The sequence below is a fragment of the Triticum aestivum genome, chromosome 4B (genome assembly GCF_018294505.1).
Source record: "Triticum aestivum cultivar Chinese Spring chromosome 4B, IWGSC CS RefSeq v2.1, whole genome shotgun sequence".
Lineage (NCBI taxonomy): Eukaryota > Viridiplantae > Streptophyta > Magnoliopsida > Poales > Poaceae > Triticum > Triticum aestivum.
This window is the reverse complement of record NC_057804.1, coordinates 663546366-663561410: the sequence shown is the minus strand read 5'-3', so window position 1 is coordinate 663561410 and position 15045 is coordinate 663546366. Positions and strand designations below refer to the sequence as shown.

Genomic DNA, 15045 nt, shown 5'->3' with positions numbered 1-15045 from the left:
GATTGTTATCATTGGGGATCTCCGGTGGGGGGAGCGGCCCCCAAACTGCCGCGGATTTGGGCGTTGGTGCCCAACAACGTTGCCGGTGCGGTTGCCAGTCAAATTTTGGGGGTTACCGGTGGAGGTGCTCCAGACGAGCAGCAATAGTTTTGAGTGAATCAGGGGCTGCGGAAACCTGTGCGTCCAGCTAACTTTGCAAGCCGAGTTTAAATGCTAATTGCTTTGCGAGCTCGGCAACAAGCAAACACAAAAAAAAAAAAAGACGAAGAAGAAGAAGAAGCGTACGACAACAGTAAAGTAGCACATTTTTATGAACTAAATATGAAATGGTTTGCAAGCTTGGCAAGAAGCAAACGCAGCAGCAGACATAAATCGTATGTGACAACATCAATTTAGCACACACATATGTATGGCCAATCGTATGCGCCGTTTCCAGTGTTGCACATGGGTCTTAAACCCAGTGTGTGTTCACGGCCCATCCTCACCAATCACTAGAGACGGTTAAGCAAATCGTGCGCAACGTCTATCCAGTCTCCACTGTGGAGGCCTTTATCGCAAAGAAAAGGCAGAACAACTGAAATAATAATTGATTTCACTTATCCAGTCTCCACTGTGGCAGCACATAAGTGTGTTGGAGCTCCACACTGGCAGCAAGTGGAGACATTTCATTTGCCCCCTTTCAAATAAAGGTCGATCGGGTAGAGCTCGGCACAGGGTCTGCCCATATCAATTATACGCGTATAGCCACGGGGTAATTTCCGGGTATAACCAATGACCAAAGCATGAAAGCATTAAAAAAAATGGGAATCCTTATGGAACAAAGGATGAAAATCTCGGGTTGCTCAAAATGAAAGTCACAGCAGTTTGGGTGTGTGAAAGAACCCAAATAATAATACAATGGAGTGCTCAAAAGTGTGCTTATTTTGATAGAAAACCATGCGGTATGATTCAATAGTAGACGAACCACCCCAAACCATGTATGCATTCATTCATGGGTAGACTTCAATGATGGACCGATGTCCCACTGGACTGATCTTATAGTCCCCAAATCCTGCTTCAACGAACATCTTCTTCCACTGCTGCTCGTCTCGTTCGACCCCATCGATGCCCATCATCATGATATCAAATAGAACTTGTGTCTCCTTAAGAATAACATTCTGTGACGCCCCAGAATCTACCACGCCATCGAAGATTATCACCTTCCCTCCAGCTGGTATAGCTTCCTTGCACCGGCGTAGTACCTTGACGGCATCTTCGTCTCGCCATATGCATAGAATCCACTGAGAAGGAATGAACAACAACACATATAGTAGGTACATACGTACGTATATGTAATTCAATTGAATGAAGAAATAGCATAGTATATGTCCTACTGTTGTGTACCTTGAGAAGGATAGCGTCGGCTGGTGGTATGTACTCAAACACATCGCCAGCAACAAACTGGACGTCGCGGCTGGTAGGTGCGCCAGCAATCACGTGTGGGAGGTCTAGCACGGTGCACTTGACGTGTGGGAGGGCCTTGGAGATTGCTGCGGCTGCGGCACCATGGGCACCGCCCGCATCAACAAGCGAGTTCACCCCCTTAAAAATGCCCATGTGCTCTTTGAGGACTACCTCCATGACGAGGTTGGTGTCGGCGACCATGGCGGCCTGGAATATGCCACCTGTGCCCTTCTTGGCTTTCATTTCCGATGGTGTGCAGCCATGCGCCACCTCAAATAGTGTCATGGCTGACGCCTGCTCGTCGGTGAACCACACTTTTATGTCGAAGAGCATGGTCAGCTTCAGCAGTTCGACAAGCAGAGGCACCATGGGAGACAGGTTGCACATGCTCTCGCCTCCTTCGACAAGGACGCTGGAGACAAGAGTGAGCTTGTACCCGGCATCATCGTCATAGCCTTCGACGGAGAAGATGCCCGTGACGGTGAGCGTGTGCATCAGCCGACGGAGGTGGGAGTACTTGCTTGGGTGGATCCCAGTTTCTGTGGCAATGTCAGACAACGTGGCCACACCACCGTGGCGATGGATGGCATCCGGGATGCCTAGTTCTGCGGCAGCCCTGAGCGCCGCAGACTTCACGTACCCCAAGGAGTGGTGGTAGAGCTCAAGTTGAGCTTGGATCAAGCCCTCTGTGGCTGTGCTTATCGCATTTTTGTGTTGCATTCCTGACGCCATGATGTGTGTTGTGTGCCAAAAGCTCCCTTAGTCCTAAGGGTTCTTATAGACGTGTGTGCATGGGAGGAGGCAGGATTGAAAATTAGTGGGGGCCAAAGCTGATAGATTTCTATTAGGGAGGCCAAATAAGCTAACTCTTCTAGAAAGTTCTGTCTAAATTAGCCTTAACTAAAAAAATCAGGTTTACAATTTCATAGGAGGGGTTAGCATGGCCCCCCTTGCTCTGCCACTGGTCTGGGGTTTCCTTCGAGCCTTCTCCATGCTAATTCCTTCCGCTAGCTTGGAGTCTGTCTACCTAACGAAAAAAATAGCGCGCTATAACCGCGCTATAGTGCCATTATGGCGTATTTGGAATGGAAACGCTATATTTTAGTAAATTCAGCCGCTATGGCGCTATTCACGTAATTAGCATGCTACAGGCCCCTATAACGTTGTAGCGTGCAGCATTATAGCGTTCAAATGATGAAAAAGTTCAGAAAAATAGGGTCAACACAGGTAGGCTCGGTGCTCTTTATATGTTAACTCCGGTTATCAATGTTCAGAGTAGGGGTAGGCCAGCACAGGTTCACTTTGTGGTTTGTATATGGTAGATGTAGTCTTGGTCCTCAATGTTCAGAGTTTGTATGTTAAATAGATTGACTAAAGTTTGAGATTCTGTTTAAAATTTATGGTCCCTATCTATTGCTAGATTAGGTCTCTCTATGATAGTGTCTTAAGGTACTGGAGTACTTCGTTTTGCAAACGTTACTTTGAAATATAGCACGCTATTACCGTGTTATAACTTGTGTAGCATTTGAAGATGGGCCACGCTATATTTTGTACTCCCTCCATCCGAAAAAACTTGTCCCTCCAATGAATGTATCTAGCATAAAATTAGTGCTAGATACATCCATTTGAAATACAAGCTTGGGACAATCTTTTCCGGACGGAGGGAGTAGCACGCTATTTTTTTTTGTTGGTCTACATGCATGGAATCTCCTCACAGACACAAAGTTTGCTTCTTCTTTTCCATTTCTGCTTGGACTCTATCTAAATGTAAGAATTATAAGTTTTATGAACGTTTTTAAATTATAAGGAACCACCCATTTAGTAGCCTCTCTCCTCCAATTAATGTATGACCTAACTTTTCTCTTTCTTTTTCATGCACGTGAGACCATTGAACGTGCACTGATTAATAGTGAATAGTAATTTTTTATATTCACGAATTAGCCGTTCTGTCTTATAATCTTAACAGAGGGAGTAGTGGAGTAGCTAGTTCTAGTTCGTCAACACTTTGGTGCATCTTTCTTTCTACTTTTAATTGCTAGCCGTATAATATGGTGGTTCCTGCAACAATCTATTTTTCCGATCACATAACTGCTTGCCGAGCGAATTACTTTTTTTTTTTGAACCTTCTTGCCGAGCGAAATACTAGTGCGAAGGACGGGTGGGGCGTGGCTTGCCGTAATCTACTGGGTAAGATATGGCCTCGTGATAACGCCTGGACTCAACGCGTGATAACGCCTGGACTCAACGCGAACAAATTCTACAACTTAGGACGTGATTGGTTGCCTGGGCCCTTTTTTTTGCCCCCGGGAGATTTTCACCACGGGACCAGGCTGAGTAAAAACGTGGACTGGGTCTGGTTGTGCACTTCGTTTGGTCTCCCGTATGGATCTCGGTGCAAAAAAAATACACGGTATTTGGTTCACATCTCGCACCGCGTGGCATTTGAGCATTTGTGGTTACCCGAATATGCTTAGCTAAATCCCTCTTAATCTTCTCAACCGTGCTCCGATACGAAAAAAGTTCTACATGAAAACGGTTCACCTCGATGTTGCGACTCTAAAGTGGCCATCGATTTGAAGTTTCGTCTAGTATATGAACCTCTATTTTGTATTCCCTTTTGTAGCTTGTTCGAATGAAATTTGTTAAATTATTCACACACGGTCGACCGTTTGAAATTTCCGTCGAGGAGTAGCTTCATCTCGTTGTTCCCCACAAGTTTCATGTTGCATGTTTTTCATTTTGACGTTCATAGACAAGTACAACTACAGCTCTGTATGGTTTATTAGGGAGGTGTAGATGTACTCGTCTACGTATGTCAAACTAGAAAACTTGCAACACAAAAATTGTGGAAAACAGCAAGATGAAGCAACTCCTCGAAGGAAATTTCAAATAGTCGACCGTGTGCGAAGAATTTGACAAAATTCGTTCAGACAAGCTGCAAACATGAATACGAGTTAGAGGTTCAAATACTTAACGAAACTTCAAATTGATGGCCGAATCAGATTACCAATGTCAAAGCGCACCATTTTGATGTAGAGCTTTTTTCGAATTGATGCACGGTTATGAAGATTGGGAGGGATTTAGCTTAAGAGGCAACGTCTCTGCCAAAACACATACATGCTTGCACGCGTGGGGAAGAGAGCACGAAGCTTAAAGCAGCAACTAGCCAGGCTCGCTGGAAACGGCCGAATCGAGCGTTTTCAGCGGGCCTGGCTGAGAAGTGCTTTAAAGCGCGTGCGGGCCAGAATTTCGGTGCGAGCCAGCAGACCAAACGGTCCAAAATTCATTTGCCACGGTGCGAGAAGAGGCCTTCCCGGCAACCAAACACGTCCTTATTATGCGCATGACTTAGAGCATCTCTAGAAGTCCCATTAAAAGGGAGAAATCCATAAAATTATGGCGGGCTTAAGGGCTTAGGCCCAGTTTCCGCGCAGAACAGAGCCCTTATATCGAGCGCGGCCTGTAAACGAGATACAGGCCACCGTAAATCGGAACCCTCGGCCGGTTTTGTTCCGCTCGAGCGGTGGTTTGAGGGTTAGAACCCTAGTCCCTCTGCCGCCTCCGCCCCTAGTGCCCCGCCACCGGCCAAAACTTCATCCTCCTCCCGATGCCGATTCGCTACGCTGCAGCCGACATGGCATCGAGGCCAAGGTCCACCACGCCGGGGCAAGCCCGTGGAGGCCTTACCGGCCACCACGTCATCTCCACCGACGAGAGGCACTAGCTGAGCCGCTCGGAGGGAGCGCGCAAGCGCTCCGCCAACCGCAAGCGCAAGTGGGCCGGCCTTGCGTGGTTCTCCTCTAGTGGGGAGGGGTCCTCGTCTGTGGAGGTCGTCCTCTCCTTGCCGGAGGTCAAGTTGGAGCCCGTCGAGGTGGAGCCCGGAGAGCATGCCCTGATCGAGCACGGTGGGAACGGGGTCAGCATCACCGAGCTCAGTTACGTTGGGGAGGAAGAGGTCGAGTGCGTCACGGCGCAGCTCTGGGAGCAGAGTGCCCGTGATGCCGAGGCAGCCTCTGAGGAACGCCGCCGCAAAGAGGAGGTAAACGGCTACCTCATCCGACGGGGCATGGTGCCTATGTCAGGAGGAGTGGAAGCTCGAGGCGGCTCAGCAGGCCGAGATGTTTGTCGACCTCGTCTGCAACGAGGATTGAGAAGCCGACTACCGGCTCAGGCGCAAAGGCACCGACGAACTATCACCGGAGCCACCTGATCCCCCACCCATCTGTAATCGAGTTTATGCAACTTTAATTTCGTTTTTACCTAATCTATTTTACTGATTTTCATCTGTTGATCGCAACTTCATAATGTGTTTCGGCGCGATTTTAATTCCCCGAAGAATTTTCCTTTTGCGGTTTAGGTAATAAGGGGATTGTTCTGTCCCAAGCGAAATCAACGGAAAAATCACGAATTTCTGGACCTTATCCAGAGTTTTCGTTTTTCGTTTTAAGGGGACGGCTAGAGATGCTGTTAGAGCATCTCCATCCGAGCCCCCCCAACCGGCGAACAGTAATGTTGATTTTTTCGCTGTTGGGGACGGGTCGGCTCTTCGACGAGACGTGCAACTCCATGAGTCGGCCAGCAGTGCCCCCCATGCAGCACCCTCAAACCCAAAAAAATTAAGGAAAATTATAGAAATTTCGAATTAAACATAGTTCGCTTAGTTTCAACGAAATTTATACATAGTTCGAATTTAAACTAAAAAATAAACTACTGCACGCCGAAGTGGCGATACATGGCGGCGGCGTACTCCTTATCCTCCTACATCGCTCGCTGGCTCCTCCTTTGGCACCGCGCTGCTGCTGGCTCCTCTGCGGCGGAGGGGGCAGCGGTGGTGGAGGTTGCCAGTGCGGTTGCTAGGCCCGGCCACGGGGTCGTCGGCGGTGAGGTCGACAAGGTTGCCGCGCCGGGCAGCGCGCTCAGCCGCGATCCTGGCCGCGTCGCGCCTCGACCACTCGCCTGCGACATCGTCGGGGGCGCTTGGCACGGAGTGTTGTAGGAGGTGGCGAGGGCCATCCGCATCCCGGCGTGTCCTCTGGGTCGGCGGCGGCCTACAACTCGTGCTACGCGCGCTCGAGCGCCGCCAGCTCAGCCCTCCTTCGCACGTCCTCCTGCTGCGCGGTGCTCCTCCCCGGCTCCTCCTACACATTCTTCGCCGATGGCCCAGCATGGCTGAGCCGCGTGCGGCAAGGAGGAGACGGGACCCGACGCTCCCTGATGACGAGCATGCTAGAGGATGACGCACGCCAGCATGGTGGAGGCGATGTCGCTTCGTTTTACACCGCGAGGAGGGGGGCGAGCATGCTGCGTTGGATGAGGAGGAGTTTTACGACGAGACCATTGATGCGAGGGAGCCATCTGCCGTGGCTACCACCTCAGCTTCGGCGGGCTAGAGTTAGGGTAGTCGAGCGGCTCGCCCCCTGCCGCGATGTGATCCATCACGTTGGCGAGCGTGCGGCCCTCCACACCCCACCAACGCTGGCGGCCCTCGGTGTTCTTGCTGAAGGGCGGCGGGCCACCGCCCTCATACCGAGCCAGCTCCTCCTCTCACCGCTGCCGGAGGAACACCAGCCAGTGCGCCGTGTTTGCGGGGTCCTAGGTGAGATCCTCCCGCTGCTCCGGCGTGAGGACGGTCCAGAAGGACTTGTGGATGTCCTTCCAGAGCTGGCTGCTACTGACGGCCGGCACGGGCAGGATCAGGATGCCTTTGCCGAGAGCGTCCACGTGCCTGAACACTAGATGTCCGACGGACACGGGTAGCCGTGGTTGTAGAGGACCCTCGCCTCTCCAGTGGTCAACGTGCGGCGGCCGAAGCTGTTGGCCGCCGCGCCGTTTTGGGACCCCTGGTCGCCATGGGACCAGCTGCGGTGGTCGGGACAACGAGGAGAGGAGAGGCGATGACGGCAATGGAGGCGAGGAGAGGGAACAGATGTGGCTGCCATCGCTTCGGTGCCGCCCCTTTTAAAGACTGACGTGGGCTAGGCAAGCGGTCGCCGCGTGTTGGGTGACGCGTCTATGTCAGAGCGGCTAGTTAGCGGTCTCCTCAACTCCGGGCGACGAGCCACAATAAATTTCCATTGCTCTCACTGGACGCCATTACTCATGCTGAATGGCGCGATCGGTGGAGAATACGAAGGCGTGTTTGCGTGCACCGCTTTCAGGGCGGGGCCACTGCCAGGCGTGCGTTTAAAACTGTTTGAAAACACGACCGCCCCCGCTAAACTCCCTTCGAGCCGGGTGCGGAGCGGTTGTGCCGGACGCCTCAGCGGGGCGGGCCGGTCGCATTTTTTTGTTGGGGAAGCCGAGTGGCCCATTTTTGCGTCGCGCCCCCCCAAAGGCTGTTGGGGATGCCGTTGGGGGGCTCGGCTGGAGATGCTCTTACATCTCTGACCGCTCGTTTTCTTTAAGATTGGTGATACTTTTTTGCACAAAAGACTCAACTTTAGCAAGGTTCTAGCAGTTAGTCCTTTCACTTTGTTGCTCTAAGTAACAAGTTGAAAAGTTCTTCACAGGTTTCCTGTTGCGCTTTAATGGGGGCTCCACACTCGCAATACGGATGATGTCGCTAAGATGTTTAACGTCCAACACATAAGAGTTGATTTGTTGTAACTCGGGTGCCTGCGGGAGCGAGGGTGGTGCACCTCAACACGAACTTTGGCAGATGATAGGCGCCAATGCGGTCAGAATCGACATGAACAAGTTCGGCGCCATTTTCGTTGGAGCACACCCGAGGGGCCAGATTTGAACTTAGTCTTTGAGAGGGGTCATTTTTAGACTTAGATTTGGAAAGGGGTCAGTTTCATCAAAATATACGTATAAGGCACACCATCATATGTGTGAGGGGGGCAAATTTGACAATTTTGACCTATGGATGAAATCATTTCACAAAATGAACTGTCCCTAAAAAAATTTCACTCAGCTGACCTTTTTGAGTGGCGCCCGACACGAAGGTGTCACACTACGTTGTGCAACGCCTGACTGACAGGCGCTACACGCCTTGCCAGCGCCGCACCCCGAACTGCCTAAAAATTACTAAGTCAATGCGCAACGCCTAAAAGCTAGGCGCCACACTGTACAGTGTAGTGCCTAGCTCCTAGGCGTTGCACTGGTGGCCTAGAAGCTAGGCGCTGCACACTGACTTAGTAATTTTTGGATCACCTGGATGCGACGCTGGCTAGGCGTGCAACACACCTGTCAGTCAGGCGCTACGCAGTGTAGTGTTGCGCCTTCGTGTCGTGCGCCACTCAAAAAGGTCAGCTGAGTGATTTTTTTAGGGGCTGTTCATTTTGTGAAAGGATTTCATCCACGGGTCAAAATTATAAAATTTGCCGTGTGAGGGCATCTTCTGGCCTTTTAACATTATGCGCGTGCTCCGCGTCGGTCGCCTGATCCTAGTCCAAAAATCGGTCTGTCCCGTGTCCATTGGATGAGAATCGTAGTGCCCGCCAAGTTCATTACGTCGCTCTCCATGCTGCAGCGAGGGAACGTCAGTATCTTTCAGCGCTGGTCGGCCTGAAGGTCACATGTTGATGCAACGTGCGGAGATCGATGCTTGCTTTTCATTGTTACTGGTTGCGAGTCTTCAATGCTACTCTTGCTCATGTCGATAGGGTCCGCTACGTGTGGCTGTTCTTGTGGTCCATTTGCCAGTCCGCCGGTGCACCCAGCGAAATGTGACTTTTTATGCACCAAACTAACTTCAAAGGAGACACGGCTAATGTAAAATTGACAACTAGAAAATTGGTTGACACATCTTACAACTTCCAATATTTTTCTTGTTACAACAGTCGTATGCGGTTGTTACAGACAAAACATATTAAAGCATTCCGATAGTTATCAGTCACATGCGGTTGTTATAGACAGAACATATTAAAACATTCTGATGGTTCTTTTGTTACAACAGTTACATGCGGTTGTTAGGTTGTTACAGACAAAATATATTACAACATCTCGATAGTTCTTTTGTTACAACAGCCACATGCGATAATTACAGACAAAACATATTACAACATCACAATAGTTATTTTGTTACAACAGTCACACGCGGTTTTTACAGATAAAACATATTACAACAGCAAACAAGCTAAGTGTTATAGAAAATGCATTTTCGTACCTGACGTGAGTACTACGAGTACTAAACTCTAAACGTGACATCCATCCTTTTCCTGCCATAGCAGAAGCTTGCTAGCTATGAGGTACGTTTATTTATGCTTTAGCACATACTGCACTTTATTTTATCTTGTGTGCGCGCACAGCTGTAGGTGAAATCTTGGCGCTGACCTATTTGCATCTATTATAAAACCCACAAAAGATTATCGTTTGGTCTTTTTTTTTGAATTGTCACCGGGGGAGGAGGGGGAGCCCCTCCACCACCTGAATTATATTCATTTGCCTATAAGGCTTTGCAGCCTTTTTGCAAGATGGGTTCAAATGAACCAGAATTACAGGGGGACACAGAAGAAGAGATAAAGCAAAAACAGAATACTCCAAACATACAAACAGGGAAGAACAAAGAGGGAAGACACATCCCAGCACAACACAAAGCACCACCAATGTGATCGAACGGCATTGGCCAGCCGAACCAAGCCAAGACGCTGCATCATCGACACAATCGAAAGGCTTCACGCATCCGAGAGTGCACAACGCCACAACACCACCTGTGCCGGGGGTGCATTCGAAAGGTCACGCGAGGCCGAGACGACGCCACAGCGCCTATGTGCCACAAGTGAAGTCAGCATCGCCAAGCAAACAAGACCATGACACTGCACCGTCGACGCAATCGAAAGGCTCCGCGCATCCGAGACTGCACAACGCCGCGACACCACCTGTGCCGTGGGGCACATTAGAAAGGTCACGCGAGGCCGAGACAGCGCCACGGCACCTGTGCGCCATCGCCGCTGTCGCTTGGCATCACCTAGCAGAGAACACACTCAGGAGTGCAGGAGCAAGAACACGAGAAGAACACCCCCGAAGAAGAGCTCAAACCACCGTCGACCCCAACCCGGCCGCACCACCACCATCCAACCGCCAACACAAACACCTCAACACAGCCAAAGGCATGGCCGAGCCAAGATCACGAAGACAGAGCACCACCTCTCCACTACTAACGCCCACACGGACCGCCAACGGGACCACCTCAAGCCACCGGTCACCCTAGCCAAGGCAAGCTCAAAGACGAAGCCCCAAGTGGGAGTGTGACGTTGAGCGCCACCATCGCCCGATCCGGGAGAGCCAAGATCCAAAGTTTCCTCCGGAGCAATTTAGGAGGGAAGACGAACACCAGCGGCACGACGCCTTCAGCAAGGATACATCGCCCACAGGCACCGCCGTCGTCGGCTCCAACCAAAACCGGAGCCCGGCTTTACGCCGGCAGTGTCACGACCCCCAACCTGCAGCCAGCTAGCCAAACCAACACACCAGCAAGAGCACTTGCAGCCTGACCACGGAACAGAGGCCGCCGCACCATGCGAAGCCTCCAGATCGGGAGAGCGAGCAGAGCTCGATCCAAGAGGCAGCGAGAGCTGCACCTGCATCACGCCGAGTCCGCCGCACACCTCGTGCGTAGAAGCCCAGCGCGCTCACCACACCCATCCCGAGGTCCAGCTCACCGGAGAGAGCAGGAATCGGCAGATCCGTCGCAGAAGACAGCACACGCCCAGGCCCCCCGCGGCCGTCCAAGCCGAGGCAGATGGCTCCGCCGGAGCCCCACGCCGCCCTCACGGCCGGGGGAACGACCAGCCTCCACGAACGCCGTGAGGCACCGCAGGCAGCGGCCCAACCCGCCGGATTGGGAGGTGAAGCGCATCACGCGGGCCAAAGATGGCCGGAGCACGGGACGCCCATCCCCCGCCGCAAGCACCGCCGCCCTCCCACCGCTACGGAGCACGAACGGCGCGCGCGGAGGAGCGCCGCGCCGCTGCTGCCGCACGAGTCCCCGCTCGCAGCCGGGCAGCTCCGGCGTGCCAGAGCCCCGCCGCCGCCGGATCCGCGCGGGGCTTTGCTCGGCGGAGGCTAACGGGCGGCGACGAGGAAGGGGGAAGCAGGGGGGGCCTGTGGTGGCGAGATGCGCCGCCGCTCGAGTCGCCCTGGGGAGGGCGACGGGGGGGCCTCCTCGAAAAAGTCTGGCTTGAGTTTGGTCTGAAAAAAATTCTACAAAATACTTGGCAGTAAATTTTGTGAAATACACGGTAAAAGTTATGCAGCACAAATAGAAGAGGTTGATTGACTGTGGACCTACACATACACCTAGCTAGCCTGCTTTATGTCGATTGGTCCCTAAATCACGTGGTACGTTATCGCTTTCTGCAGCAGCCGACAAGCCTTACGTGTAATCAATAATAAAATGTGGTGCAGCTAAGGACGGACCTCATCTACCATCTATTACAAAACCCACAAAAGATAACGATTGGTCTGAAAAAAATCTACAAAATACTTGGCAGTAAATTTTGTGAAAGACACAGTAAAAGTTATGCAGCAGAAATAAAAGAGGTTGATTGACTGTGGACCTGGACGTACACGTAGCTAGCCTGCTTTATGTCGATTTGTCCCTAAATCACGTGGTACGTTATCGCTTTCTGCAGCAGCCGACAAGCCTTACGTGCAGGCCATAATAAAATGTTGTGCAGCTCTCGGACGCAATCCACCAACTTCCAAAAATCCAAGGATCTGCGGAGCGAGGAAACAGCTGCTTCCTGATTTTTAACTACATCTCCGGCTGCTCCGGAGCGGAGTTGTGGAGTCAGAGTGACTCCGAACAGGGCCGAAATCTGTCGATCATTTGTACAAATGGGTATGATTATATCCAAGGATAATATTGTTGCTGCTTATTTGATCTCAAGCTAAATAAGTTCCTAAAGTTTCAGCACTTCATTATGCCACTTGCAAAAATCTTATGGTTGTCTTAGGCAAGAGAAGCACGGAGAGAAAAGATTATTCAGAGGATACCTGCATGCCGTAAAGGCTGGTTTTCTCATTTCTTTCCCTGTTATACCTATCGGTCTAATGGAATTCAGAGGATATTTGCATATACATATAATCTTGTGCTTGTCTAAATATATGTTGGTTCGAGGATGGGCACAGCAACGAAGCTCATCATACCTACATAAAATATTATCTTGTGCTTGTCTAAATACGTTGGTTCGTGATTGGGCACGGCAACGAAGCTCATCGTACCTACATAAAATTAATTTTATTTTCCAATTATTTTGTAAATAAAGATAAAAAATGTTCTATTTGTACGTCATATCTACCACTTCTTCAAATATGGATGTGCGCGGCAACACGCGCTTTTATAGTTTAGTTGGCTTGAAAATTGATTTGCCGTGAGCTATTTTAGTTGCATACAACAAATCATTTTTTATATACACGTCAAATTCGACGGCTATCAGACAGAACAGGGGCATGATGTTTACCCGGGTTCAGACCCCCGAAGGGTAATACCCTACATCCTACTCGTCTGATCTTGTATTGATTAGAGTTGTTACAATGGTGGCGTAGATTGGATCTAGCCGAGAGTGCTTATGCGAGGGCGTAAGTGCCCGAGGTGGAAGAAGGTGCGAGGGCGTATGCGAGCATATGCGTGAGGGCATATGCGAGCCTTTGCCAGTTTGTGAGAAGATGTCCTTCCGGGCCGCCCCTCCTCGCCCTTATATGGGGGGCGAGGTCTCGGGATCCCGGTCCAAGTCGGTTACAGATGGGAATAAACCCTAACTAGTCTTGGGCTTCATGGGCTGTTATAGCCATCTTGTTCTTGGGCCATAGCAAGTATGTCGACGATGAGGATTCGATGGGTCGTGCCCATGTCAAGAGCTCTTTTCCGTGTATAACATACATACACGAAAAACAGAGCGCCGTCACGGCTAGCCCGCATTTACGGGCATGCCACAGATGCAAAAATATTTTCTGTGTATATATGAGAAACACAACGAAAAGAAGCCTGCCGCGACAAGATTTCGGCATGTTTTCTATCGCGGCAGGATCTTTTCCATGTGTTTTTTCCTGAGATATAAGAAAAAGAGCCTATTTTCCGTGTGACTTAGCCTGCCATACACGGAAAATCCGTGTATATTCACCAGAGATACACGGAAAAGATATTTACAAGGATAAAAATAGAAACAATTTGAGCAATTGTTTCGAAAAAGTTTCAAAATAAATCTGAAACCACTTTGTACACCAGAAATCCGTGTTCTACTAGGTAGACAAGGTGAAAACGGTTTATATTGCTCAGAACGCCAAAAACCGTAGGGGTGGTTAGAATACACGTGGTTAGGAAATCCACTATGGTGGAGTTGAAAGAACCAAGTATACATCATGGAGCAATCTTAGGACTAGAGAATGGGGAGGGGGTTACACATATGCATTTCCATCTAGGGCGCTTGTAGTCTGTCGGAGATCCGTGATCGATCCCGTGTACGTGTTCGAACTCTGGGGGCTAAACACGCAAATCTTCCAGGTCTAAGAATCAACGAGGCAACGAGCAAGCAGAAAATCACGACAGAAAGAGACACAATAGTTTTTTATCCAGGTTCAGGCCATCTTGTGATGTAATACCCTACGTCTTGTTCTTTTTTGCCAGGATGACAAGTACAAGATCGAGCTACGATGCTCGTGAGGTGCTAGATCTCCGAGTCTAGCGGATGAAGTGCTCCTACGGTGGAGTAGTGTTCTAGCCGAAAGAGATTGTCCAGGGAGGAGAGAGTCCCTTCTACAGTGGGGGTGACCTCCTTCTTATAGTCGCCTCGGTCCTCTTCCCCAAGAAAGGTTTGGGCGGTAAGGTTAGCCACATGGTGACGCCGGAAGGGCCCAGCATCACGTTTTCTGCCGCGTGATTGTAACATCCTGAAGAATAGCAAACTCGAGGGGTAGAGTTATAGGACCTATTGGTAAAGTTGAGTGGACCCAAAAGGGTGAAAATTTTAAAACCATTGTTTCAATTGGACTAAGTTGAAGTTTGAACCTGGGTTTACGTTTTAAACCCGGGATTCGAATTCAAATTTCAAAATTGACACTTAGTAGAATGGGGTAAAATTTAAATCATTTAACACAATTAAACTATTTCAAGATTTAAATCTTGATTTAACTTACAAAACATAAACTCTTATAAAAGAGTGTGATGTGAATCATTTCAAATTGGAGATTTGAATTAGTCAAATCCTGAAATCAAATTCAAATGTATATCACAAAAATAAAAACTCAATTTAAATGACCAATTTGGAGGGAAACTCAAATTTGTAATTTCATTAATAAGAATCATATTCTTACATCAAGAATTACAAAGGGAATTTTTTTCCCAAAGTAAAAATAAGAACACAGTAAAATAAAACCTATTCTAACCTATCTAAGATCTTGTGATAATCTTATCTTCATCTTTTCCTTCTTATCTTCTTCAAACCTGAAATAAAAAATTCAAAGAAAATAATCTCGTTAGAGATTAAGATGTTGGTTTTACCTGATATTGAATCCATAGAGCAACCTCAAGAACTTGTCCTGAGATCACCAATTGAGGGCATAGCAAATTCAAACAAAATATAGGAAATATCCAGGAAAATTTAGACAGATCCCAAAACCAGAATGTAAGCAAGAAGACCAGCTAGATGGCCTTGTTAG

General features: G+C 49.4%; 1 protein-coding gene across 1 annotated transcript; it reads right to left on the bottom strand.

The window, feature by feature from the left end:
- Positions 1–801: 801 nt before the first annotated feature.
- Positions 802–2186, bottom strand: LOC123094007 (acetylserotonin O-methyltransferase 3). Its single transcript, XM_044516088.1, has 2 exons — positions 1384–2186; positions 802–1280 (listed from the first exon to the last, which is right to left on the bottom strand). Exons 1-2 carry the CDS (start codon positions 2173–2175, stop codon positions 990–992), a joined length of 1083 nt encoding a protein of 360 aa, XP_044372023.1. The 5' UTR covers positions 2176–2186; the 3' UTR covers positions 802–989.
- Positions 2187–15045: the final 12859 nt, after the last annotated feature.